The sequence below is a fragment of the Polypterus senegalus genome, chromosome 3 (assembly GCF_016835505.1).
Source record: "Polypterus senegalus isolate Bchr_013 chromosome 3, ASM1683550v1, whole genome shotgun sequence".
In the NCBI taxonomy this organism is placed as follows: Eukaryota; Metazoa; Chordata; class Cladistia; order Polypteriformes; family Polypteridae; genus Polypterus; species Polypterus senegalus.
Window position 1 is genome coordinate 225,145,004 of NC_053156.1, and position 27,384 is coordinate 225,172,387.

The following is a 27,384-nucleotide window of genomic DNA, read 5'->3' on the forward strand; positions in this document are numbered from 1 at the left end:
TCTTACTGCATATAACAACACAGTTGAAGTATAGGATTTCTTAAATATGTTGGTGTTCTGCTAGGTAGCCTACAATACATTAAAGATTTCAGGTTTTTTTTCTGTCCATTAAGAAGTTTTTCAAAGCACAAAGAACCAACTTCATAATGCAAAGAGCCCTTCTCAGAATCAAATCATGCTTTATCAAGAGATGACTCCTTGAGGAACCGCACCACACAGTAAAGAACCATAAAATGCCATTATTTTTAAGAGTGTTGTTACCGCTATTTTGATGTGAATCATAAAAACGCAAAATTAACACCGTGACTAAGTTTTGAAGAGTCTACGAAATTTGATAATTGTGATAAAACCATTCAGTCCATCAGATTCTTTTGTTTGCCTAATAATTAGGCTGTTCCAATATCTCATCTAAATACTTCTTAAAGGTTATCAAGGTTTCTGCTTCAGCTACATGTCTTTGCAATATTGCCTGAATATTTCCTTCCAATGGAAAAGTTTCCATTAAAACGCTGTATATGTTTTTCATTCTTTAAATGACCACACTTTCTTCAGTTGTCTATTTTAGTCTGGTAGAATTCTATATAAACTCACCTACACCCTTAAATATAAGGGTGCCAAAGTGTTTTTCCAGAGCATTGCCATAGGGGAACCATTTTTGGTTTCCTAAAGAACAACCATATGAAGTTTCCAGAATGATCCTTTATTTATATCCATAACATGCGTCATACATATCCATGTATGGATGATAACAAATTTATGAAATACCAATGGTTTCCTGATTTTAAAAGGACTTTTTCTGAATACAATTACACAGGCTAATTTCAGGTTTTCTTGATCTATTATGTCTTGCTAGGTAGTCAGCATATTAAAGATTTCTTTTTCCACATATTCGCAAACTGTTCAGAGCCTAAAGAGCCCATTTCACATGTAAAGAACCCATTGCAGAATTAAAGTTCTTTTTCAAGTAATGGTTCTGAGAGGAACCACACAACCCAGTAAAGTGCCATTTTAGGACCAGTATTTTTAAGAGTGTAGATGAGTGTTAATAAACATATTGCTGCTTTTTAAAATACTGACATTACAAATGTTACAGTATTCATTTATCACATGAAGTGAAGTAAAACCAGACAGTAACTTCACATTTTTGGGAATGTTTCATAAGCTAGAGCAGATTTTACAGGAAGTGAAAATTTGTTTAGAAGAAAAAAAGCTAAGCCAGACACGCTTATACAATGTATAGGTCTAAGCCCTTAAGTCATTTGAGCTTTTGGAACTAAAGTGAAACTGAGCAATTATAGCAAATGTAACATATATTTTAACATAATGTCTTTAGCAAGCCTGAAGAGAGAAAACCATTACCATCTGATATCTAAGATATCCACTATTCTCATTACTTAACTTATTAAGTGATTCATTTGGTTTGCTATTAATACCTCAACACATTTTACTGTTTACCTTTTTGACCATTATTGGGTACATATATAATGTCTGTCCTCTTGTACCCTATTGAATTCCTTTGTATTGTTTTTCCTTTTCTCTGTAAACTATGTCAAGAATGTATGAGAGCAGCTCTTGCCAATTAACTTTTTGGGAAGAAGAGGAAAACTGGAGTACAGAGGGAATGTGGCCAGACATGAGGGAATATAGACGTGTCACACAAGCAGGGTTCAGACCACAATTGGAGTTTTTTAGTTTATAAAGCTGTGACACTAGAGTGTGAATCGCTGAGCCACTGCGCCACCTATGTAGAAAAAGGAATTCAGTATTTACAGACACTTCAAAGAGTTTGTAAAGATAAAAGTCTAATGTGAACCACAGAAAACAGTGTGCTGTGAAAATGAATTGAAACGTGAAGCTATAGCCCAATGACACAAAGTAATCAATCAACATTTATTTATATAGCACATTTTCATACAAAAAAAAATGTAGCTCAAAGTGCTTTATAAAATGAAGAATAGAAAAATAGAAGACACAATAAAAAATAAACATAAGTCAACATTAATTAACATAGAATAAGTAAGGTCTGATGGCCAGGATGGACAGAAAAAAAAACAAAAAAAACTCCAAAGGCTGGAGAAAAAAAATAAAATCTGTAGGGATTCGAGACCAAGAGACTGCCCAGCCCCCTCAAGTAGTGTCCCATTGCAGTATACTAATAGTCCGAGCGATGATCTGAGTCTTCAGCTCTGATTTTTTTAATTAAAAAAAAAAAGCCAATTGACATCTCTGGACTATTTGAGAGTCCATCACAGTATAAACACATTCTTTGTTACCAACTGTACCACCACATGACAGTTGTATAATATTAAGTCACTTGTCTTGATGAAAATATAAGTAATGCAGTTACACATTTCAACACCTTTGAGAAACAGTTTAATCAGTCTTAAGTGAAGTATGTTATTACAAGCTTGTCCATTCATGATATGTTTTACAAATGCAAAAAAAATTGTTTATGATTATATCATATAATTTAAAATTTTTCAGAAGATGCACAGAAAAGCAGTATGTTTAGGTGTTCAAATTATTAAAATGGCTTTTAAATCACAAATTGAAATGTAATTTTTTTTAACAATAACCAAATAAAATTTAGAAAAATCTTCACTTTTAGGTACTTTTTTAACTTGTTTATTCTTAAGTGACTTGTCACATGCTTTGGACTTCAGACTTTGAGGTCGTGGGTTCAAATCCCTCTCCCCCCACACTCTTCATACTGTGTATCCACAAGCAGGTTGCTTTACCTGCCTATGCTCCAACTGGAAGAACAAAAGAAATGTCGGCAACTGTATCTCATATCTTACAAGTCTCCTTGGATAAAGGCTTCAGTCAAATGTAATTGCAGGTTTTGTTCATAGTTTATATTCTATTCTGTGCTTTAAAACTTGGTGCAGATCTTTCACTACTACAGTACTACTAGTTTTAAAATCGTCGCTTGGGTAGCAACTTATTCGCTTTGACACGTTGAGTACCAACCCATTTGGTACATCACCATTTGTTTATGTCGCTGTTCTAGAAAAGGTATAATCAAGTCTGATGGTTGCCTGGAACATTATTTTTTTCATACAGTATAAATTCTGACTTATGAACACTCAGACTTAATACAACTATCTGATCATATTGTTTTATATTCACATACTAATCATATTTGGTCTTAATGTCTGATGACCAACACGTGGTCTTCCAAAATCCCATTTTGCACCCTTCTCAGCTTCTGTATGTTCCTTTATTTTCTTTAGGTGCAGGTTGATTTATCACAAATGTGGGAAGTGGGGTATACAATATAGTTGGTAATCCAACAATGATACAAATAATGATGATAGTCCTGAAACTGATGTAACATAGAAGACACAGACATGGCAAAATTAAAACTAAACAATCAAAATGGAAGTAGGACTGCAGCTCTTGAATGCATTGCTAAAGATTGTTATTTAAACTGTAATTATCATCCAAATGTACTTGCAGTAAAACTTGCATTAAAATGTAGCAAATATTGTTCTTTATTGTTCACTCCCACATTTGAGATTTGCTCTTGGCAGCTTAAATAAAAATCTACTTTTTTTTTCTACTTGTGGTAATTTGGTTATGGATAACAAACGACTCTTCCTTGTTTAGAGGTAACAGAATAATAAGATTAGTAAATAAAGTCTGTTGATATAGCCCACATCCTACATGTTTTCTGTAATGTCACCCCTCATGAGCATATTTTTCTTGGACAGTTTTGTAAATAGATGCTGCAATAAGAAAACAAACATCTGTATCGACTTTCTCAAACTGTAAGTTCTCAGTTTTGTCTGCACACCCTCCATATTTTGCTTTCCCTAGTCCAGGCTATTCTCTCCTATCTTCAAGTTTCTACGTGTAGGTCTGGCCATGAAGATTCTACTTAAAGCAAAGAGGGTGGCTGGGCACTAGTAACAACTTTGCCGAAGGCAGCAAATATACTAGAGGCAGCCCTGGCTATAATGTAGAATCCTGTGCAGTATGTTAGACTCTTGCTGATATATGAGCAACATAGCCATGAACACACATTCTGGGCAGATATACTGGCCGATATACAAGGAGCCAAATGGAATGAAGCGGCGTTAAAATTGCCTTATGTCTTACTTAGTACATATATTGAAGGTTGTGCAATACTCGTGTATAGCAAACCTAGCGTTTCGTTTTACTGCCAAAAGCAATTGATGCGTCGCGTTTGAAATTCTCGATAGCTTACGAAAGAGTTCCCGATTCACCACAGCCTTATTGCGACATTTCCATCAAACTTGCCCGTTAGGCTTTCCTAAAAGAGAATGTATGTTTAATAGAGGTCTACTCGACTGTGGAACGTTATGTATGTAGTTTCCAGGTTTTATACAGCACTTACTCCAGATTTTGTAAGAGAGGACAGCAGTTGTGGACACTGCTGTGGTTACCTGCCGTTGTCCTTCCTTTAAGCTGCCTGCAGTCACGAGTGAAGCGCTTTCATTTTTCATCAGTCTCCCCAAAGCAGGCATGTGCAATTCAGGAAGCTAAACAGAAAAACCGGGGGGAAGGGGGGCGGGATTCGGTCGTCCTGCAGTGTGATTTCACTTTCTGTCTCGCACACATATAGTAGTGTTCAGCTCTCTTAGCGGCTAGTATTGAGTAACTTAAAACATATCTGAGAAATCTGGATTAGCAGCGGAACCGGTGGGTGACATTGCTAAACAAGGATTTAAGTTTAGAAGTTCGCAAATCGGCTCATGAAAAGTAAGTACCGGGGAACAGGAAAACCTTAATTTTATTGTGGAGTTTCTTCATATGTCTGTATTCCAAATTTGTCCACGAAATTATTTTGATTATTGCATTGATTTACAGCTTTGGTTTAAAAGTAATTGTGTTATGTGCATGCATAAGTGAATGACTACTTTTCAGTATGTACCGATGCTATGCAGAAACAATAGTCAATTTCTGGATACGTGTTTAAGATTTCTGTCAGTACAGTATAACGATATGTGTATACAGTATATATTTTTTAAAAAATTGTAAATTAAATGGCTGAGTGTTTACATTGGGATTTGCGTTCGCAAATTCCGCTAGACAACTTTTAAATGTACGTATTGCTGATTTACTGGAAATTCCTGTTCATGAAATTCCCAACCGGTCTGTTTGGGAGTTGGGAAGTACCGACATCTGGAACTCGAGGTTGTGCCTTCAACGAGGAAAAAACAGAAGGGTTATAAGGGCGCTTTTTTTTTTTTTTTTTAACTTGGTACTGTTCTAAGTATTCATATCCGTGTAATATGTTTATCAAAGTATCGTTGTTATCATACAAGAAAAGCTTTTTAAGAGTGCACATTTGTGGCAAATTCAGTATTGCTAAAGCCTTCCCATTTGGAACAGCCTCTTTCATTCTGTTCTAATTGACAAACTGCGTATTTAGAATGTGAACAGAGTTCGTTAATAATCGAAGAGTTTTTAAAATGTTAAATATGCACAATCCAAATAAACCGCATAGTTTGAATCGAGGAAGAGAAAGAAGCAGAGATTCTTAAGAGAAGAGTGCAACCCAGGTAAAGTCGGAATATTTTCTAAACGATCTAATTAAAAAGGTGTGGCTGCATCAGTTCGTCTGTGATCAAATTCAACAGACAGAAAGAGTTTTGTAGTGTTTCGGGGTTTTGTTTCTGCTTGCCCAGTTATTTCTTTGCCTAGACATACTGTAGCCTGAAGCAATAATTGAAATGCTGTTCTTCTAGTTTGATATTAGATTTTTTTTTACCTTGAATATAACAGTGGAACATTATTGAATTGGCTTATTTTTAAAACCAAATACTGTGAGCAATTGTTTGCAGACACCATGTTGTAATTATCATGAAAAGGAAAGCTGGTTCATTTTGGAGGAAGCAGAGTGCAGGATGGCCAGTCTCTGAATGTGCTTCACTGCGTAGTAGGCAGCTTTGTTAACTGTAGTTGCGAGATGCGCAAAATGTGCCTTCCTTTTACAAATTAATCTGCCTTTGCTCCCTGTGCTTTTCTAGCTTGTAGGCAATTATAAACCTGCACTGCATGTTACAGTGACTTGTATTTAGGACATCGGTTTCCTTTTTTGTTTTTTTTGTTGACACACAGCATGCATTTCATGTTGAAATGCCTAATGTATTTATATAATTTTCATGCCCAGTTACATTTGTTTTTCTTAAAATGGCATCTATATTCAGTTCTTCCTATATGCAATCGCAGGGTCATTGGATACCTGCTTTCTTCAGTCTTTGACTATCCAAAGGTTATTTTTCTATATTTCAGTTTGCCTGCGGAATGTCCAGGTACTCTAATTGTAATCTGGATAAATGGGTTTGAGAATGGATGGAACTATCATAAGGTTACACGTAAAACTATATAGTTCATTCATACACTAGTATAGTGTAGAAGAATTTTACGATCAAATTTTTATTGGAGTTAAGAAAAAACAAAACATACATACATACATTATATATTTTGTATAATTTTGTTTGGAGCACAGACAAGTTACTTGCTCAGGGTCATACATTGATTCAGTGATGGGGCTCGGACTGGCATGTTTATTGCTTTAACAACTAGGTTACACAGGCATTTGCCATACTACCTCAAATGTATTAAGCAAGAGCACCGTTTCTGATGCTTGCAGCTTGTTTTTACCATGATTTGTGTTGGGGGTAGATGGAAGAAGAGAGGTTTTGGTGAGAGTTGTAGGGGGAATGTATTTTTGTTAGAGGGTACCAAACAGAAACTGAACAAGATTGAATGAACACAAGTATAGATGTAAAGAGAAGTTAACAAGTAATGTATAGTAATTTAGAGGTACCATCTGCACTATCCTCTAGTAAAAAAGATGGAACAAGAGAGGAAGTTTTTCCAGGTTCAATGATGAAAACCTTCTGAAATACAAAGCAGTAGCTTTTTATTTATTGTGGTGGTGTTGTGTTTTTTTTTTTGTTTTGTTTTTTTTTAAGATGCATTCATAGGGTCGGTGTTATGTGCAGAGTACAGTGAAATTTCTATTTGCATGCACTAATTAATCTGCAGCATTTCATGACTCTCTTTAGTTCCATGATCCATGAATATTACTACTTTACCCCCAAAATTTCCTTTCTCTTCAGCTTCTGTTGGCAATACCTGAAAAAGCTCAGAATGCAATAGTGTATTACAAGAATAATACCAAAATAACAAGTTTTAAAATTTTATATAACCTGTCATGTAATATTCAAATGGATTAATTCTCTTGCAAAACTTGTTTTCTGTTGGTGTGTTTCAACCTAGACATTCCATAAGTAAATGTTTTGCTTTGCTCTTGCAGGTGTATTGATATTTAGCTTTCATGTCCTCGTGCATATTCAGAAAGAAATACTGTCTCTGACCTGCTGTCTGATTATTATAGTCACCTGTATAACAGAAGAGAGAACCACAATCGTGGCATTTGATTTTTCTTAAACTTCTACTTCAAAGGAGGTTGAATTCTGATTACCTTGTGATTTTTGTGTTTTGTTTTTTATGTAACGACAAATATTAGTAAGTCAAGTCATCCTTGAGTTGCAGAACAGAAACACAGATGAAAGCAGAACTGCCACCTCTGTCATCATGTTCTCCCAGTAATATCACCCTAACTCCTTATTTTTTACAAAACTAATTATCTACTTTTACAGTGTTCCACACAGTATAAAGCTTTTTTTACCTTAATAGTACAGCAACGGAAGATGCATATTTATTAGAATCTTGTTTGAAGCTACCTCATATAACGCTGTGTTGATGATATAGATCACCTAGAGTATTTTATACCTATTTAATGCTAGAGTACACTTCTTTATAATTATGCAATTACTTACCAATTTTTGGTGCTCAGATACCTGTTTTTCTTCTCACTACTTTGAATAAACAGATATTGCAGTAAAGGATGTAGGCAGCTGTATGCACAATAATCACGGCATAAACTGCATTTTTGTGCATATTCTTGTGTTCACAGTAAATAAGTGCTAACTAATTGTTTTTATTAGCTGTGCTAGAGATGTCTATTTCAGCTTCACTTGTCAAAACTAATGTGCCCAGCCTCTGGATGCAAGTGATAAGAGCAGCCGTCGTCAATTAACTAACTATACAAGATATAAACCAAATTAGGAGACTTGAAGCCATCTACATGAATACTGAAATTTCAGAAAAAAAACGGCATCTTTAAAAGACTGTTGAGGAAAACTAGAGAACTCTGAAAAGCATACATAAAAATTCTTCTTTAGTGCATTACTTGGAACTTTACTCTATTTTGAGTTGAACATTAAATTGCAGCAGGCCAAAACCAACATTCTCCTATTTAAAAACATCTAGTAAGGTCTCCATTGTCTTTAAGTGGACTTGAATTCTTTAAGGTATACATTGCTGTAAACTTGCCCTAAGAATTTTGGTTTATGCTAGCCCAGGAGCATCACATATCACTTGCAGAATTTCCAGGGTCAAGATCCATGGACTGTGCAGTCCTTTGGAGTAAGCTGAAATCACTGCTATGTTTGTGAGATCAACTAGAGGTATTGGGTACTTCAAGACATGTCACATTAAATGTCTCTTTGAAAAAAAATGTACACTGTAATTCTAAAGGGGTTTGAATGGTTGACAAAAATGCTTGGATATGCTGTGGCATGTAACTGATGCTTAACTGGTGTTAGAATACCTAATGTATGTAAAGTAGGCCTTGCCCATGCCGTTCTGCCCCTACTGTAAACCTGTAACATTCAAACAGGGCAGAATGGATTCATGAATTCTTTTTGTTTGTGTTAAATTTATTCCCTAACATGTCAGGGGACAGCAGAAACTAAACTTCATGCTTTTATTAGTGGGAAGCAACATGGTCTTCTGCTACTATAGTCCATGTACTTGATGAACGATGATGGTCTGCACATTATAATTGTAAAGAGCTATTGCTTCAGTATTTGTGCTCCTATTAACACTTCCCTTTCTTTCTGATAACCACACATGTTACATGTCTACATGATACATATATTTAGCTACAGTCACATTATAGGCTGTTTGAATGAGTAAGCCATTTTTATTAATGAATAGATATACCTAATAATAAAGTGGCAACAAGGCCAAGGGGTTTATAATAGCATGCAAAATACCTTTTAAGATACTTCTGTAAAGGATTTGCATTTTTGAAAGTCAAAGGAATATTTTTTTCAAAGCGCACATTTTCAAGTTTCTTGGTGCTTTGTACATGCATTCATTCCAGTATGCCCACTTTTTATTAAAGACATTTTTTCTGCACAATCTGTCAGTTGTATTTGTAAATTTTAACTCTCACTTACAGCTGACTCTTCTAGTCACAGCCTGCCTTGTGTTTAACATGCAAATATTCCTTTGCTGATATGATTCCTCATCTCAGTGACAAAAGGCACTTTGTGGCACTGAGGTCTTTTTCTTTAATTGAAAAGGGGAAGCAGCATTATTCTAATTAGTTTAAAGTATGACGTTTCATTTACCAATGAATGGAGGTGGGTGTGAACTGGCATTTCTACTTCTTATTGGAAGAGTTTTAAAGGAATTTAATTTCTAGGAATTTTTCCCAGTTTTGTATTTTTTTTTTTCCCCCAAACATGATTGATTTTCGCATCTTTATCATCACTCCTTCACTTGCTGCATAAACCGTTAGGCACATTAATTTGTCAGGACTGGACTTGGGGAACACTCAATAGGTGAGAGCGACTGTGTAGAAAACAAACATCAAGTACTGTAGTACTTCTTCACACAACATGTTTTGGGTCATTGCAAATCCCTTCCCACTAAAATGTAACTCAACTGCATACTGCACCTTGACTGGATTTGAGGACTAACTTGATTAGATATTGGGGCTAATTAGTGGGATTGTGTTGAATTGCCTCACAATTTATCAAATGTCACATATTCTTAGGGAAAGAAAATGCATGGAAACAAGCATGTATTTTTCTTAACTTACAAAGTTCTTCATTATCACTTTTTAAGTCACCCAGGGTGATCTAATTTCATTTATTCAGCTATCAAATTGGGTTAAGAAGTTGGATGGCACACCTATTAAAGGTTTTTCTGGCCTTCCTCCTCTCTAATTTACCTGATCCAGATTCTTCTTATGCTTCAAACATTATGATAAGTCTGGTCCTCCTCCCTCCTTCCCTTTGGATTGCAGTTCATTTTTGAAGCTACTGTTGGCAAAAACATTAGTCATATTTTTATATTGGTTGGTATTTTTCTAATTGAAAAAATGCATTTTATTAGTCGATGCTACAAAATAAAACAAAATGGACAAAATAAACCATCACAATCATTGTAACTATTTATACCTCTGCAGTGATCTTGTGGTCCCTCCAGAACATGTACTGTGTTTTAGATAATTTTTGTTTAGCTTTTTGCAGTACTTTGCGACTTAACAGAACACCAACTAACTGGCTGTTCACAACCAAAGTGCACAAAGGATGTCTCTTTCAGTTGTGTCATACCACAATGTACACTTGACATGCAATATCACCCGTTCTACTTGGATAAAGGTCAGTGTATAATTTGGTGTATTAACTGAATTATTACAATGGAATATGTGACTTGTTAATGTTCTTATTTTTAACACATTTCTATTTCAGGGAGAGAGAAATACAAAATATTTATGAAAAATAAAGTTTGAAGGGAAATTATTTTGTTCATTACACTTGGCCTTGTATGCAGAGCAGAGGAGGCAAACTATAGACCCTAAATCATATACAGTCCATAAAGCCTATTAGTGTGGCCTGTGTGTGCAGTTAAAAATGTAATTAATCCATCTACACATTTTTGCAAAATTACAGTTTCACTAATATAAAGAAAATGATGGCAGTGTAACTTAACCATTGGATTCTTAGGTTTTAAGTGACCCCATGCCTGCTCTCTGAATTTGTTGTTGAAATGAGTGCTGCAGAAAATAAAAGCATTATTGTTAGACCACAATATGCTTAAAAATATTTATTTATTTATGTAGGGCAGAAAGCATAATGATGTGTGAAGACAGCATTGCAGTTTACAAGAAGTATATCATTACTCATACATTTTCAAGTTAGCATTTAGGAAAAGGAAAATGATGCTTCTAACCTTGAAGCAAACTTAAACATGAAAATACTTTCAGCAAACAGTCTTGAATATTGAAGAATTTATATCAAAAGCAAGTTGTACATTGGTACCTACAATTTTCAAGTGCAGTTCTTTCTAGGTAGAGACGTTATTTAAGACCGTATGATAGAGACTGTGAGGATAGTATGCCCTGTTAATAACAGTCTACTCGAGCATTAGCTTAATATGTCAGTCCAAAATAGGTGACTGATGATAATAGTGAAAGTGTTCATCATTGAATTGAAAAAGAAAACTAATGACATTACTTATTTTTTATGTTTTGCAGTCTTAGAGTTCAGCAATTAAGGATTAAGTTGCATAACAACAATAATTGAGAATAGCTCATTGACTCTCACTGAAGATTTAATTTACTTTGCTATTTGCTTTCACAGTTCTACACAGTTTCTTTTCATTCATGTTGTTTTCTTTATGTCTATTTGTTAGACATGTTTGTTGGCGATTATTTTGACTGTCCAATGCTATTTTTTCATAAACCGGTTACCACTTATGTGACTTGATTTTTTAGTTTTGATATTCATCATTTAGGCTGAGAATTTTCACATTGCTAATTTTTAACTTTTGTGTTGACCTTTTGTCATTACTTACAACAATTCTATCAGCATTGTCAGCAAGCTAGTATTTTTATGTCTATGAGAATAAACAAAGTTTGTTGTTTTGAAATGTAGTATATGACCCCTGACTTTAGAAGTTTTCTGTGGCTGTCAACTGGGAAAAATTACACATTTGTAACCTAGAAGCGTCCGTCTGTGGGATTACTTGGTACCCTCAATTCCTTAGTGTTAGGGCATACATTACTTTGCTTTCAATTTGTAGGTGGAACACAGTGACACCCTGTGGCTAATTTGCAAGTTAGATGGCTAGGATGTAATTAAGTAGAAAAAAAGGTAATGTTAATATATTCAGCTATCACTCTGTGTGTATGTTTTCATCTTTTCCTTATGAACCCAGTCCAGTGAGTCACGGTTAAAGAGAGTCATTTTTTTCAATTGAGCTGTGGCAGGATATTAGACTTTTTTATCTGTTGCTTCTTATGTCAAGTGTTGGTGTTACCATACCTGGTTTAGAGTTTTCTAGTTGCTTAATCCACCAGCCACTTAAGGTTTTTAAGCTGTTGAAGACAGGTTATCGCAATGGCATACAACCCAATTACATTCATCTGTTCACTAGAAATGTTTAGTCCAGTTTTAGGGTAATCTGAAAACAGAACAGGAACTGACCTTAAAGTGCTAGCCAATTGCTGTGAAGAAGGGTACCCACACTCCCAGGCACTCATACCAGGCTCAGTTACCTTTGCTAATTAGACTCAGTAGTATTAGGGCGTTGAACCATGTTAGCCATTATGAATGTAGTGAAAAGTCATGCAAAATGACACCTTTTACTGGCTAACTAAAAAGATTACAATATGCAAGCTTTCGAGGCAACTCGGGCCCCTTACATCTTGCCTGAAGAAGGGGCCTGCGTTGCCTCGAAAGCTTACATATTGTAATCTTTTCAGTTAGCCAATAAAAGGTGTCATTTTGCTTGACTTTTCACTAATTAGTCTCACATACAGTTGTTTGTGTTGGGGAAATTTACAATCGGAGTAATGCACATAGAGAAATACCTAATAGACCCCATACAAAGTACACAAACAGTGGCTGGCCTCGATTTAAACCTGTTCCTCTGGAGATGTTGGACAACAGTGCTAGAAACTGTGCTACTGTTGCTCATTGCACTTGTGTACAATTTTTTTTAATGTTCATTCCATTTTTATCAAAAGTGATCAGTAAATTCCATACTGCAGTGTTTTTGTTTTTTTTTTACATTTGGACCAGTAATAGGTAAAATAATTTATCTTGAGTCTCATAATGAGTCTGGAGATGGGATTTGACCTTCTGTTTACTGCCTAGTAGTAGTAGAAGAAGTAATTTTGTGTACATGACTACATCTGAACACATCACAACACTCCTTTATTGGTTATCTCCTTTTTATGATATTCACTCAAATGTAAATGTTAAAATATAGTAAATTTATATTAATGGGATATTTTTCTTAAAAATAAGTTCCCCATTCATTTTTAAAAAAACACAATAACTAATGCAGCTACCATTGTAGCACCAAGTGTAAAATAAGAACCATCACTGGACACAATACCAGTCAGAAGCAGGGCAAGTGCACACTCATGCTCCCACTTACAGGGCAAATTTGCACTTACCGGGGGGGTAACCTTCAGGTGTTTGATGTATAGGAGGAAAATGAAGTCATCCACACTATTACCAAGAACACATGCAAACTATCCTTGTGCAAAATGGAGTTGTGTCCTGTATCAGTTTTATTGGAGCATGTTTCATAGCACCTTTCATGCCTACTGTAGCACTATTATTTGGTGCTTTATAAAGCACACAAGTACAAAACATTAACTAATGCAACTAATGTACAATAGTGTAGAATTAAATTATTTAATACTGTGTGTCTTCTGTCTCTTTGGTTACTCTTCTGGATTAGTGTAACACTTGCTGTGGTTGCAGAGTCAGTTGGGTATCCAGAAGTACATTTTTTTTTTATGTTGCTGGAGTCTGTATTTCAGGGTAAATATGAAAAATTAGACTTGCCTAAAAAAATGAGAATTTTCTGCATCAGTTTGTCTTTTTTCTCTACTCACTTTATCCATCGTGAGCGAGAGTGCATTTTGGTTGCATTGAACACAAGGCATGGAACTAACATTGGATAGGCAGCCATTCATAACAGCATATAGTCATACACACCTTTACAGTCGTTAATACCTGTCCAATTTCAAGTTGTGAAATAGCCTTACATGAGCATCTTTGCTAAGTGGGTGGAATCAAAGAGTAATTTGTTTCAGAAAAATTGACCTTTGAGTCTTTCACTAAGAAACTGAAGTATGGCAGTTTTAGTGGCATCTGGTAGTCAATATACTGAGTTCAGGAAGCTGTAATCTATGTGTGTAGTAATGTAGTGGGCTGTTACCTTTCATATCTATCTTTGTCTTTAGCAATTGAGAAAACCCATACAGAGCACTCAAATTACCCCAGGGATAGGACCTGGCTTTCTCCTTCTACTTCAGAAAAAGGTAAATGAAATCTGTCTGTGAGGAGTAATTATTATCTACAATCTTTTAGTGGCTTCGGTACTTTGCTTGGTGTAATAGTTGAAAGGCTTTTTTTTTTTTTCTTCCCCCCCCCCCCCCTACACAGCTGGGGTGATGCCAAGTGAAGGTGAGGCGCCAGTAACCAGTACCAGGACTCGGATCAGTAACCTGTTTGCTTCTTTTGCAAAAAAAAGTCCAAATGAAGGTAATTTTTAAATTATTTTTCACTTCAATCTTCCTAGTATCTAGTGGCACACGGTGTTTCTGTAGTATATTTTTCCAATTTCTTTTGAAATAATTTTTTTATTACTTCTGTCACAACAAGCATTGTTTAAATCTTCTGCTGTTGGGTGGTTCACTTTTACCGATCACCCTTAATTAGGTAAATAATTCTGATATTTTGTACACCACCACTGCACTACAAAGTATTTTTACATGAAGCAAATGCAATTATTGGTATTTGGCAGTCTTGTCAGCAGCTTTTTTTGTTTGACTCAGAGTACTTGTTTTAAAAATTTTTTAAATGTGATAGATGCATTTTACTTGGGAATTTACCAGCTTGGAAACAGATGAGGCCAAAGTAATATTGTATTGCTATCTCTTTATTTGACTCTTCCCTCTCTTTTAGAAGACAATTCCCAGAATACTGGCAAAGCAGATGATGTTCCCAGTAGGACTTCAATGTTACTGAACCCCATCAAAGTCTTGAAAGAAAGTAAGTAGACAGTTTTGTTGTTTGTTTTCCCCCTTAAGCAGCTTAGAAGAGCATAAAAATCCATTATCTAAAATTCGATATTTACAGTACAGAGTTGCAGGAAAGTGTTTTAAATAGAATTGGTTTGTTTGGCTCCTGTGTAAATTTGTGGCCTTAATTTTCAAAAGTTGTTGGTGGTTTTTTTTTTATTTTTTCTTTTTCTAAGAAAATGTGTGCTGTTTTATATACAAATTTAAACCGACTTTAAAAATACAAAGATTTGTACAATTTAGATGGGAACAAACAAAATTTAACTGAAAGAGGAAGTCAACAAATTATGTTGCATGACATATTGATTTGTACTGTAGTTAATATTGTGCCAACTGTTATAAACGCCTTGCTGAGTGTGATTGTACTGGTGTATAAATTCTTTTTAAAACCCAATAATTTACAAGATTAGTATTTTTTTTCCCCATTTTTATTTTCCAAGTATTTTTATTTTATGTTACATTTGCTTGACTGACACTGGCTTCTGTAGCTGCTCAATGCTTATGTTAGTGTGCTTTAGGAACAATTTTCAGTTTATTTTAGTCTGCAGGTGATAATGTACCTTTTGTATTTTTGTTTAAGGTCTCAAACAGTATGTAATAGCTATGTATCCAAAATGTTCTAGAATTTTCTTTGTTTTGTGTGCTAGTATTTCTACATCTGTTATCTAATCACTGTTGTCTTCAGTGCAAATGTCTTATCCAGGCAATAGATGAACACCATTGTTTACAGTGGCACAGTTGTATACAACTTAAGTAATTTCTGCCTTGAAAAGAACTGTCGTTTAGGGTACATGTGAGTACTCCTCACTCACAGATCTGGCATCCTTGGTTTGAATCATGCATTTTATTGTTGTCTGTATGGGGTTTTCACCAGGTCCTCTGGACCTCTAAATCTCCTCTTAAAGAAGTGCTTTTGTTAGAATAATAAATGTCTCTAATTTCGCCTGTTGTGTTGGTGTGAGAATGAGTGGACCCTGAGGTAAACTGTTGCAATGTAAATCCCTGTTACCTGCCTTGAATCCAGGTAGCATCTGCCACAGACTCATCATCCTGATTTGGTTTAAGGGCTTTGAGAATGTTATGTTACAATAGTTCACTTAAATAACCTATTCCCACCCAAAAAGAAAAAGGAGACCTGAACATAATCGGAATGTCCCAGGTCAGTAAACTAGAGAGATTGACTAAAGGTTTGTTGGTTTAGGATGCTGTTAGGAAATTATTTCAGTATATTTATTATTTTCAATATTATTTTCATACCACTTTTACTTGTGAGAATCACTTCTGTTCTGTGCTGACCAGGCCACCTTTTCAACAGCAGCTTCTTCAAGTTCCTGTTGGTGAATTCCTAGAGATCTAAGGTCAGTCATGTGATACAGTTTATTGAGAATGCCCAGCAAGCATTCTGATTGCATGCCCAAGCATTTCATCTAGTAGTTCTTGATTCATAGAAATAGCAGCTGTAATCTGAGATTCTCCTGTATTGTTGATAACCATTCCCAGTCACAAAGATTGAACCCCTGGCCACTCATCCAGGCCACATTGTACCAGTGATTGTTAAACCAAATATTTCAAAACTGAGCATCCCACTTAACTACCACAGTCGTGCATAACATATATGTAAAACCACTGCTGCCCTCCCCTGCTTTTCATTGATCAGTCTCAAGATCACTCCAAAATAGTTGACTGCTTTACTTACAGGATAAAATCTGTGAGAGGACCCTGACCTCAGATTTGGAAGAGCTGATTTTCATCACCACCTAATCACACCCTGCTCCGAACTGTCCCAGTGCACATTGGAGATCAGTCTGAGACCAAGTGGACAATGGTCCTGGAACCCCATGTACTTGTTGCATCTCTCCCAAGGTATCACAGAGTGCATGGTTCTATATACCTCAGAAAACTCCAAGCACATACCAAAAAATTGGTGGAGCGGTGTCTAAAAGTGCAAAACCCAAGGACACAGCCAAAAACATGGCTTGATGTAGGGAATTGAAGGCATTTATTTAAATATAAGGAGGATATTGAAATTTAATTTGAATATCCTTAAAGCATTGTGTATTTTACTTCTAGATATGTAAATTCATAAAATATTAGGTTTTTGAAAATATATTTAGATTTAATATTAAGTGCATAGATGTTATAAGGAAAAATATATTCCAATGTATAAAATACAAATTGAAGAAATATTGCTACTGTTGAACCCTGTTTAATCATATGAGAACGGACAGCAGTCAATCCTCACTTCTTCTTTTTCCTAGGATCTTGGATAATACCATCGTACCTATTTTTAAAAGTAAAATTGAGCTGTAAGGTTCATGTTTAAAAGGATTTATAGAGTTATTGAGGTAAAGAGATATAAATGCCTAAAGAAGAATTTAGGAATGGGATGTTCCGTGTTAATTCAAGAAACATAGCTCACATTAATGCTAAGAGGATTAATAGATTTATTTATCATTAAATATTATTTGATAACTCTCTAGACCTACAACTTTTCAGCTTTGCAATGACTTAATGTTTTGACTCTTGGAAATTGCCTAGCTAAAGTGGTCTGTGTCGTATAAAGTGTTTTGGTGGTTGTCCGAGAGTAATGAAAATTCTGTGTACTAAATTTCTCCCTCATAAATTCTCTCTTCTAACTTAATCTCCAAGAATTTACATTTTTTAATTCAAATGATGATCTTGGTTTTTTTTTTTTTTTTGGCATATAGATACAGTACAGGTTCATGAGTGGACACATGATTTGCCAGTATTGAGTTGTTTTTAAACCCACCAGGTTCCAGAGTCCACTCCATACCTATCATAGAATCTATTTCCTCAACTTTCCAACTTCTTCTATTGCAAATTCAGTCTGCTTTTACTTGGTGAGAAATGCCTTTGTGAGTGCTGAAAGTGAGTTGCTTTAGAGCAGGGGTCTCCAACACATCGCTCGTGAGCTACTGGTAGCTCACAAACCCTTTCCAAGTAGCTTGCCAAAGGGTTAATGAATCCTAAATAAATCTGAATACTTGATTAGTCAAATTAGGGGTAGGCGATCTTTTCAAAAAAATCATATCACGATCCTTTTAACACAGATTGCAATTCAGATTAATGTGATTTTATCTTTTCAATGTGGCATACACTTAAGAGATTATCTGGACTCATCAAGACCCACTTTTAAATATCAAGCAAAGTTGAATTCAATTGGTCTCTTGTTCGATAGCTAAGCAGAATTAAGGAACACGCCCCGAAGCTGGGGTGAGTTAGTGAGGAAGGCCCCTCCCCTCGACCTGCTGCATGTTTCCCGGATTTGTGCGAGTAAATAGGTGCCGCAAACAAACTGATACAAGGCGAAACGAGAGAAGTCGCAAAATCACCTAGAATGTTCAAGCAAACTATAGAAAAAACCCGATCTAAATCTAAGTAGTTCTCTCATGAAAAGCAGACAGACATACAGACACAGAGACATTGGATTTTATATATTATACTGTATATTAGTAAACCTTCAAAATAATGTGCAGTTAAAGTCTCAACAACATTCTGAGCATTTCTGGAGCTTAGTAGAGCCAGATAACTATAACAATCTTCACCAAGCAGCTCTGAAAATGTCTGCTTTGTCTGGGTCTACATACCCCAGTGAGTCTGCTTTTTGTGACACGAATGTCATGAAATCAAAGTTCAAAATAAGACTGACAGATGAACATTTAAATGAATCCATAAGAGTGAACCTAAGTGGCTACATTCCACCATACACCTGCCTCTCTTCTCGATTCCATGCAGTGCCAGTCCTCTGACTAACTGATAAACACATCACACATGGAACTGGACATGTGAATACTCTTGTAAAGTGAAACAGTGACATGTAACACAATGACAAATGAATAAGTAATATCTGTGTATTTGTAATTGCATTGTTTTGTTTTGACATCTTTCATGTTTTAATTCAATTGTGTGAGATACACTAGAAAATGCATACAGACATACAAAAGATAGATAGATAGATACTTTATTAATCCCAAGTGGAAATTCACATAATCCAGCAGCAGTATACTGATACAAAGAAACAATATTAAATAGTAATAAAAATGAAAAATAAAAATAAAAAAGGGCAGACAATAACTTTGAGTAATTTTAGCATTTAGTCCCCCAGGTGGAATTGAAGAGTCGCATAGTGTGGGGGAGGAACGATCTCCTCAGTCTGTCAGTGGAGCAGGACAGTGACAAAAGTCTGTCACTGAAGCTACTCCTCTGCCTGGAGATGACACTGTTCAGTGGATGCGGTGGATTATTCATGATTGACAGGAGTTTGCTTAATGCCCGTTGCTCTGCCACAGATGTTAAACTGTCCAACTTTACTCCTACAATAGAGCCTGCCTTCTTAACAAGTTTGTCCAGGCGTGAGGCGTCTTTTATCTTTATGCTGCCACCCCAGCACACCATCACGTAGAAGAGGGCACTCGCCACAACCGTCTGGTAGAACATCTGCAGCATCTTACTGCAGATGTTGAAGGATGCCAACCTTCTCAGAAAGTATAGTATGCTCTGGCCTTTCTTACATAGAGCATCAGTATTGGCAGTCCAGTCCAATTTGTCATCCAGCTGCACTCCCAGATATTTATAGGTCTTAACCACTGCCTCTGTCCAGGTGGGAGAGGGATCGGTGTAGCATATAGATGGCATCCTCTGCTCCCACCTTCTCCTGGTATGCGAACTGCAGAGGGTCAAGGGCGTGGCGGACCTGTGGCCTCAGGTGGTGAAGCAGCAGCCGCTCCATGGTCTTCATCAGATGTGACGTCAGAGCAACAGGCCGGAAGTCATTCAGCTCACTAGGACGTGATACCTTTGGGACAGGGGTGATACAAGATGTTTTCCAGCCTTGGGACTCTCCCCTGTTCCAGGCTCAGGTTGAAGATGCGCTGTAGAGAACTCCCCAGTTCCAACGCACAGGCCTTCAGCAGTCGTGGCGATACACCATCTGGACCCGCTGCTTTTTACTGGCACGAAGTCTTTTCAGCTCTCTGCTCACATGGGCTGCTGTAATTGTGGGTGGGGATGTCTCACCTATGCTGGTATCAGCAGAAGGATGGTTGGAAGATGCAGTACTCCGAGGTGAGAGTGGGTTAGGGTGATCAAACCTATTAAAGAAGTTGTTCATTTGGTTTGCTTTCTCCACGTCTGTCTCGATGGTGGCACTCCGCTTCGAGCTGCAGCCAGTGATAATCTTCATCCCATCCCACACTTCCTTCATGCTGTTGTTCTGCAACTTCTGCTCCAGCTTTCTCCTGTACTGCTCTTTCGCCGCCCTGAGCTGGACTCGGAGTTCCTTCTGCACGCTTGAGCTCATGCTGATCACCACCTTTAAAAGCCCTTTTCTTCTGGTTCAAAAGGCCCTTGATTTCACTTGTAATCCATGGCTTGTTGTTAGCATAGCAGCGTACTGTTCTTACTGGAACTACAATGTCCATACAGAAGTTGATGTAATCAGTTGTGCATTCAACAGCCTCTTCAATGTTCTCACTATGTGACCCAAGCAATATATCCCAGTCTGTAGTTCCAAAGCAGTCTCTCAGAGCCTGCTCTGCCTCAGGGGACCACTTCCTGAATGAGCATGTAGTTGTAGGTAGCGCCCTCACTCTTGGTTTGTATTGAGGCTGAAGCAGAACCAGGTTATGATCTGCTTTCCCAAGCGCAGGCAGCGGGGTGGCGCTGTATGCGTCTTTAACGTTTGCATACAGTAGGTCGATAGTCCTGTTTCCCCGAGTGTTACAATCCACATACTGGGAGAAGGCAGGTAATGTTTTGTCCAGCGTTATATGGTTAAAGTCTCCAGCGATTAGCACAAGTGCCTCAGGGTGCTGCGTTTGTAACTTAGCAACTGCGGAATGGATGATGTCACTCGCCATCTCCGCGCTCGCTTGAGGGGATGTAAACAATAACAACAATCACGTGTCCAAACTCTCTGGGCAAGTAATAGGGACGCAGACTTACGGCCAACAGTTCGATGTCCCTGCAGCAATTGGAGATTTTAACGTTTACATGTCCTGAGTTGCACCACTTTGTATTGACATAGAGAGCGAGTGCAAAATGCACTTGTAGGTAAACTAAATATTTTTTGTGATTTTTTTTTTTTTTTTTTAATGCAAAATGTGAGTTGTGGACACCATTTTGTAAATGTTCAGGCAAAACAAGCTTACTCAGTTTGTTTGGGTTGAAAGAATCTATGAGAAGAAACGTTAGAAAACATGAGTAGCTCTCAGCCATTTTCATTTTGTAAAAGTAGCTCTCAGGGGAAAAAAGATTGGAGATCCCTGCTTTAGAGGATATGGCAGAAATGTTTTGAGGCTCTAGTTATAGAAATGTTTGTCAATATACATTTTTTTAATCTTTTGAGAATTTCCTTTAAATGCCATATTTATACTCTTCCAATAAATAAACTTGTGTGTGTGTGTATATATAACTTTTTAATATAGAAGATTCTGTTGAGCTAATTTAAACAGGAACTCATGCAAGTGATTTAAGTAGTAAATCACATTTCAACTGCTTTTTCATTTTATTGCAAGTCAACTGGTGTTGGAGGCTAGGTGTGGGGGCACTTCTGTTTTTAATCTTGAATGTTAAAAAAAAAAATAGAGTTCATTGCTGCATTTGCTAGAGGGGCACCATCAGAGTCTGAACCAATTGAGAGGCAACTGCAGGTCAGTGGTGCTTTTGTTAACTGTGCAAATGGAGGTGTTCCAGTCCAACAAAGTATTTTATACTGGGCAGATATTTAGAACATACTAAGTGTCACCTTCATTTTTGAAAGTAATAGAATAATGCACAAATAGTGCTTATGGTGAGCAAAGCACTCTCTTGTAAGGTTCCAAATTGAATAACTGTATATATCAGAATACAGTGGAAAAAAAACTAATTTTTGCTATTGTTAAAAGAGCACTGGAAATGGACTACCATATAGTGGACTAATCGTAAAGTAATGTGATCAATTAAATAATTCTTCAGCATTTAAATGCAAATCCTACTCAACCAGCTATTTGCAATTATCTATCTGCTCTATATGGCTTATTCTCATCTGGACAAAATTGGCAGCATTATGAGGATTATGTTTTATTAATTTCATCAGTGCCTTCAATACAATCCAGCCATCCCTGTTAAGTGATAAGATCAAGAATATGCAGGTAGATGAGCGTGTGGAGCCTTGGATAATGGACTGTCTGTTGAATCTCAGTTTAACATCTGTGGCAGAGCGACGGGCATTAAGCAAACTCCTGTCAATTATGAATAATCCACTGCATCCACTGAACAGTGTCATCTCCAGGCAGAGGAGTAGCTTCAGTGACAGACTTTTGTCACTGTCCTGCTCCACTGAGAGACTGAGGAGATCGTTCCTCCCCCACACTATGCGACTCTTCAACTCCACCCGGGGGGTAAATGCTAACATTTAATTTTATTTAAATTTTTTTCATTTTTATTACTATTTTAATTTAATATTGTTTCTTTGTATCAGTATAGTACTGCTGGATTATGTGAATTTCCCCTTGGGATTAATAAAGTATCTATCTATATAAACTGCAGTCTGCCCAAGGACTGTGTTTCTGGTATGAAAGTGGGGAACACTGGAGTACCACAAGGAAAACCTCTGTCCCCTTTTCTCTTCACTCTGTATATGTAACAGTGTAAATATAACAACAGGTCATGTCAGATGATTCTGCACTTATAGGGTGTATTGATAAGGGGGATGAGACAGAGTATAGTAGTAGGGTGGAGAGTTTTGGTTTGTGGTGCAGAAAGAATTCTGTGCAACTTAACATCCGCAAAACCAAAGAACTGGTTCTTGACTTTTGCCACACCAAAGAGCCTCTATGCCCAGTCACTACTCGGGCAGTGGATGTGGAAGTGATGCAGTGCCATAAGTACATAGGGGATCCACATCAGTGACAGGCTAAACTGGTCTAGTAACACAGAGGAACTATATATGAAAGGCCAAAGCAGACTTTTTCTTAGGAGACTGCATTTTTTTAATGTGGGTAATGACATTCTTCACATATTGTATAACTCTGTAAAGGCCAGGGCAATTTTTCTTCACACTGTAGTGTGCTGGACCAGTAACATTACCTCAAAAGAGGCATATCAAAATCAACAGACTAAGAGGACGGGCCTAATTATGGCATGTACTCTGGACCCCCTGGAGGTAATAGCAGCGGAGGGAATAAAGACAAACCTGAGTGCCATAGTATTGTGTGAATTTATTTATTTAATGATATTCTGTAAAAAGCCAAATTTCCCATCCATCCATTATCCAACTTGCTATATCCTAATTTCCCCGGGTACAAATATCGATTGATCTATCTGTTGATCTGTCAATCATTAGATGTATCTGTAAATGTCAGTCATGCTAAAAGAAAACTATATGCCAAATTGCTTTGTTCCATCACTGCCCGATTCAGAAATGTTTTGTGAATGTGAGGGTATATTTTCCTGATAGTGTAACATACATATTCCTATAGAAATATTAATTTCTTCTGATTTACAGTTATCCTTTTCTGCCCTCCAGTAGGGATATTTGCGAATGAGCATGCCTGTTATCTAGATATCACTGCCATCTAGCATCACCAGATCTAAATGTTCTGTGTGACTGAGAATAAGTCATTTCACTTCACAATGCTCCAATTAGAAAAACTCAGTTAGTTACATTTCTTTTTCTTTTATCTCAGAAATTGTAAGTATTAATAATAAAAATAATAATGGTGTATTTATTGTCAAGTTGTAGGGAAGCTAATGTGGCCTAAATTACTCTAACTGATTCATATTTCAATCTCTGAACTTTTTTTTCCCTTCATTATCTACCTTAAATGTGTTAGAAAAGCAATAGATCTGGCCTGGTTTGAATTAAACTTTAACAGAATTAAAGAAACTAAATATGTTTAATAAATCTGTAAAAATTAAAGTTGTCAAACATGAGTTCAATATCCTGAGCTTGGATTACAGCTCTATCAGAATATATCTTAAAATGAGAATGACATGGTCTTAAATAACTGTGTTAAAATATAGTTTTATATCGGGGCATTTTATGTGTGCAGAATACAATGAATTTTTTTTACTAATTAGCCTTGCATTAACTTCCCTTTGTCTGAACTGAGATGATGGGTTGTGTTCTTCGTTTGTTGTGATGATTAAAAGCTTGCTTCTTCACGCTTGGATTTAAAGTTACTTTCTTTCCTAATTCCTGTCTATACAAGCAGCTGGCAATCTTGCACCACCTTTTTATTTGTTTTTATTTCTGTGGATTTAAGATTAAATCGGTTTGCACTCATAAGGAGTTTGTGCTTTTTATTTATTTTTCCAAATAAAATAGAGCCTCAACAGACACATCCAAATTTTCTCACACCTGGGGGCAGTTATTCTTTGGGCTTGCAGCTGCATTTTCTGTGCACAGAGAAGTTTTGCAAAGTGCAACATGATAGGCAAGCCTCTTTGCATTCTCTTTTTCATCTTGGAGTCAGAAAGCACTAGCATGAAGAGACTTGACCCAAAAGTGAGCAGAGTTCCTTAAATTCAGCTAATCTTCCATTGCTTCAGTTTTCTGTCAAAGGTGTAATGAATAAGTAGGCTGTTTTTTGTGCTGCTTTTTAGAAATATTTTGGTAAAGCAGATGGCTCCAATTTCAAGTTCAGAGTATTTTTAGTATTATACGGGTAATATATGTATAGTCCAATATGTTTAGATCATGCCACTGTCCAAGAAAACACTTAATGTTGCACTAAACAAACATTTTACCTTTCTCCTGGAATCTTCTGCCTCTTCAGTCCTTAATTAAAATTTGGTGGCAGAAAGACTTAATACAAAATGGAAAACCTGACATATATAGTGAAATAACTATGTGCCAAACAAGTGCAGCACTTGTTCCTGTTTACTGGGACACCACCCTCCACAAGTCTTGCTTTACTTCAGTTTGTGTTTCACAGGAGGAAAAACATGTGGTTAGATTTTTATAATGTAGGGTGAAATAACCCTGCCAATGATATGAAGAGTATTTTACAATAGAAGAGGAAACATTTGTTTTTGTTTTTTTATAAACTAGGCAAGCACAGTGAGCTTCAAATACATCTTTTGAAAAATGTGTGTAGTCATCTCTTTGTATAGTTGGTAGAAGTATAATCTTAATACATTCAATCTATAGATAGTTAACATGGAATTATTTTTTAACATATTCAGGTTTCACTTGCCTTAAAAGTGAGAATAAATGTTACTCATTGGGACCTTTTGCATCTTAATTAATGCTGTAATAAAATTACATAAAACAAATCATTCTTGGATAGGAACTTTTATTAAAACCACTGACAAGTTGAGCAATGAGGAACTGCAGTGCTTTTTAAAAAAAAAAAAAACCACAATCCTGTCCCTTAACACCAAACTCAAACTTTTCCTTGCTTGCATTTTAACTGGCTATACCTGTGAGTCTTTCATTGATAGCTCTATAGTTATGCCTATTTACCTTGTGTTATATTTTGGTTGCAAATGTTGTTTTCTGGTATTGGTCATTTATTGAATGATAATGTGTTTTATCTTCATACTTTACTAAAAAGTAGACTAAGAAGTGTAAATCCAAGTGCACTGTAAATGGTGCTGTGTTCTTATAGTAAAGAAATTTTAACTGGCAACTCTAAATTTGCCCTGTTTGCATGAGAGGGTGTGTGTAGGATAGATTGTTTTGTTCCTTCCTTGGCTTAATTCTCACTCCATAGGCTTTGGCTTCCTTGAACCTGAAATGGACTAAGTGGATGTGATAATGGGTGTTTTTAAATAAAGCTGTAGGAACCAACCCAACTTGATTCTGGTTCCCTTTTGTTTTCTGGCTCTACCTCAGAGCAATTTACTAATCAAGGGCAAGCCCAGTAGTTAGTATATTTGTTGTCTTTTCTCTTTACATGTAATTAAAAACAGGCTTTCTGTGAGGTTAAGCGATTGTATGAAATTTAGAATGCCAAGTACTATCCCGTGGCTCTGACTTGTGTATAAACGTATAGAAAGTGGGAAGATTTTTTTTTTTTCTTGACAACAATTTACTTTCTTGTTATAAGCTGCTTCCAGAAGAGTATCCAAATATTCTTTGAAAATAGAAATTTCAGGCATTGTGTCCTAAACAGAAATTGATCATTCAATGTTTAAAAAGGTGGTTTGGTGTTGACTGCTCTTTTAATAATAGCCATATTAACTCTTAAGCAAGTACTGTATATATAAAATCTATTCCTGTATTTAAAACTTGCAGGCATTTTCTAAATATTACAAAATATTTAAAGGAAAGTTTAAAATATGATTTTAAAATTCCAGGTTTGGCACATTTCTTCTAGAATAAAGGACAAAAATATACAATATATGTAGAGTAGGCAAGCAGAAAAACGAAAGAAGTGGTCGTTAATGGGCAGGATAGAACTGAAGGAAACAACTGCATGATATGAATTAAGGAGATGAATGTCTGCTTTTGAAAGCAATAATTTATTTAAATGTTTATGGACATGTGGTTTATCTAAAAAAATTCAAAGAACTTTGAATGCTGCCCACCTTGTCCCTGGAGTTCAGTGGAAGATAATCAATGTACTGAAGCAAGAGTGAAAAGCTGTTTTAAGGAAGCAGGAGGTGGTTTGGGTTTTTGTTTTATGACAATGAACTTGCAATCTAGATATTAAGGAAATACTGCATAAGAGGAAAATGGGGAGAGGGGTATCCAGGTTAAAGCAAGGCCTTAAGAAAGGCCGCTTTTGGCACTACCAAGAACAAGGGCATCAGAGCTTAAAAATCGGGTAAAATAGTGAATTCCTTTTTTGACCTGCAGCAAGGTAGTCCTTTGTTTAGGTGGTCAAAGCTTGTAACACTATGTGTTTGGTATTTTGTAACCCTTTTGTTGTTGAATATTTCCCCGGATGAGGTTACTCTGCATAGTTGTAAACTGGCAAACTCCATGAATTCCCACTTGTGAAGCTTTGCTTATTTGGATACCACACCAGTTGTTCTACCTGTACATCCACCCAGAGGTAGCCTGAATACTGGCCTGTTAGTTGTTCAAAGTCATCAATCGTACTGCTTTTAAAATGTCTTCATAGTGCCGCTTCAGGTGGGAGATAGAGTGGTCACATAATATCCATTCTTCTAAAACATTTTCTGCCTTGTTTTATTTTTATGGCAGGAAGTAGTAAGGAACGGCAGCCACAGAATCTTGAAGCTAAGAACCAGGAGATGGAGCAAAGAGAGTCCCGCTATGCTAGTGGACAGTTCTTCTTTGAGTACCTTGTTGTTGTTTCTTTGAAAAAGACAAAAACAAACAGCTATGAACCTCAGGTCATTTATCAGTTCCCAAAGGTAAGTTAGATATACTGGATGCTTTATATTCTAAACCATGATGGTAACTGCAGCCATTTGTGGCTGACGGTTCAACAATAATGGCCACTTTTTACAGTAAATCTATAATTGTTTGC

General features: G+C 36.4%; 1 protein-coding gene across 8 annotated transcripts in view; it reads left to right on the forward strand.

Annotated features, from left to right (window-relative positions):
• The window catches only part of LOC120525922 (DENN domain-containing protein 2D-like), a 117,928-nt gene that overhangs the window by 65,556 nt on the left and 24,988 nt on the right, over window positions 1-27,384 (forward strand). For 5 of the 8 annotated variants that reach the window (XM_039748618.1, XM_039748611.1, XM_039748610.1 and 2 more), the window contains 4 exons: window positions 14,099-14,176; window positions 14,301-14,399; window positions 14,823-14,909; window positions 27,096-27,268. In XM_039748618.1, coding sequence (XP_039604552.1) covers window positions 14,099-14,176; window positions 14,301-14,399; window positions 14,823-14,909; window positions 27,096-27,268 — 437 coding nt within the window. Of the gene's footprint in view, window positions 1-4,315; window positions 4,726-5,365; window positions 5,529-14,098; window positions 14,177-14,300; window positions 14,400-14,822; window positions 14,910-27,095; window positions 27,269-27,384 lie in introns of those variants that run through there. The other 3 variants (XM_039748616.1, XM_039748617.1, XM_039748613.1) reach the window with 3 other exon arrangements.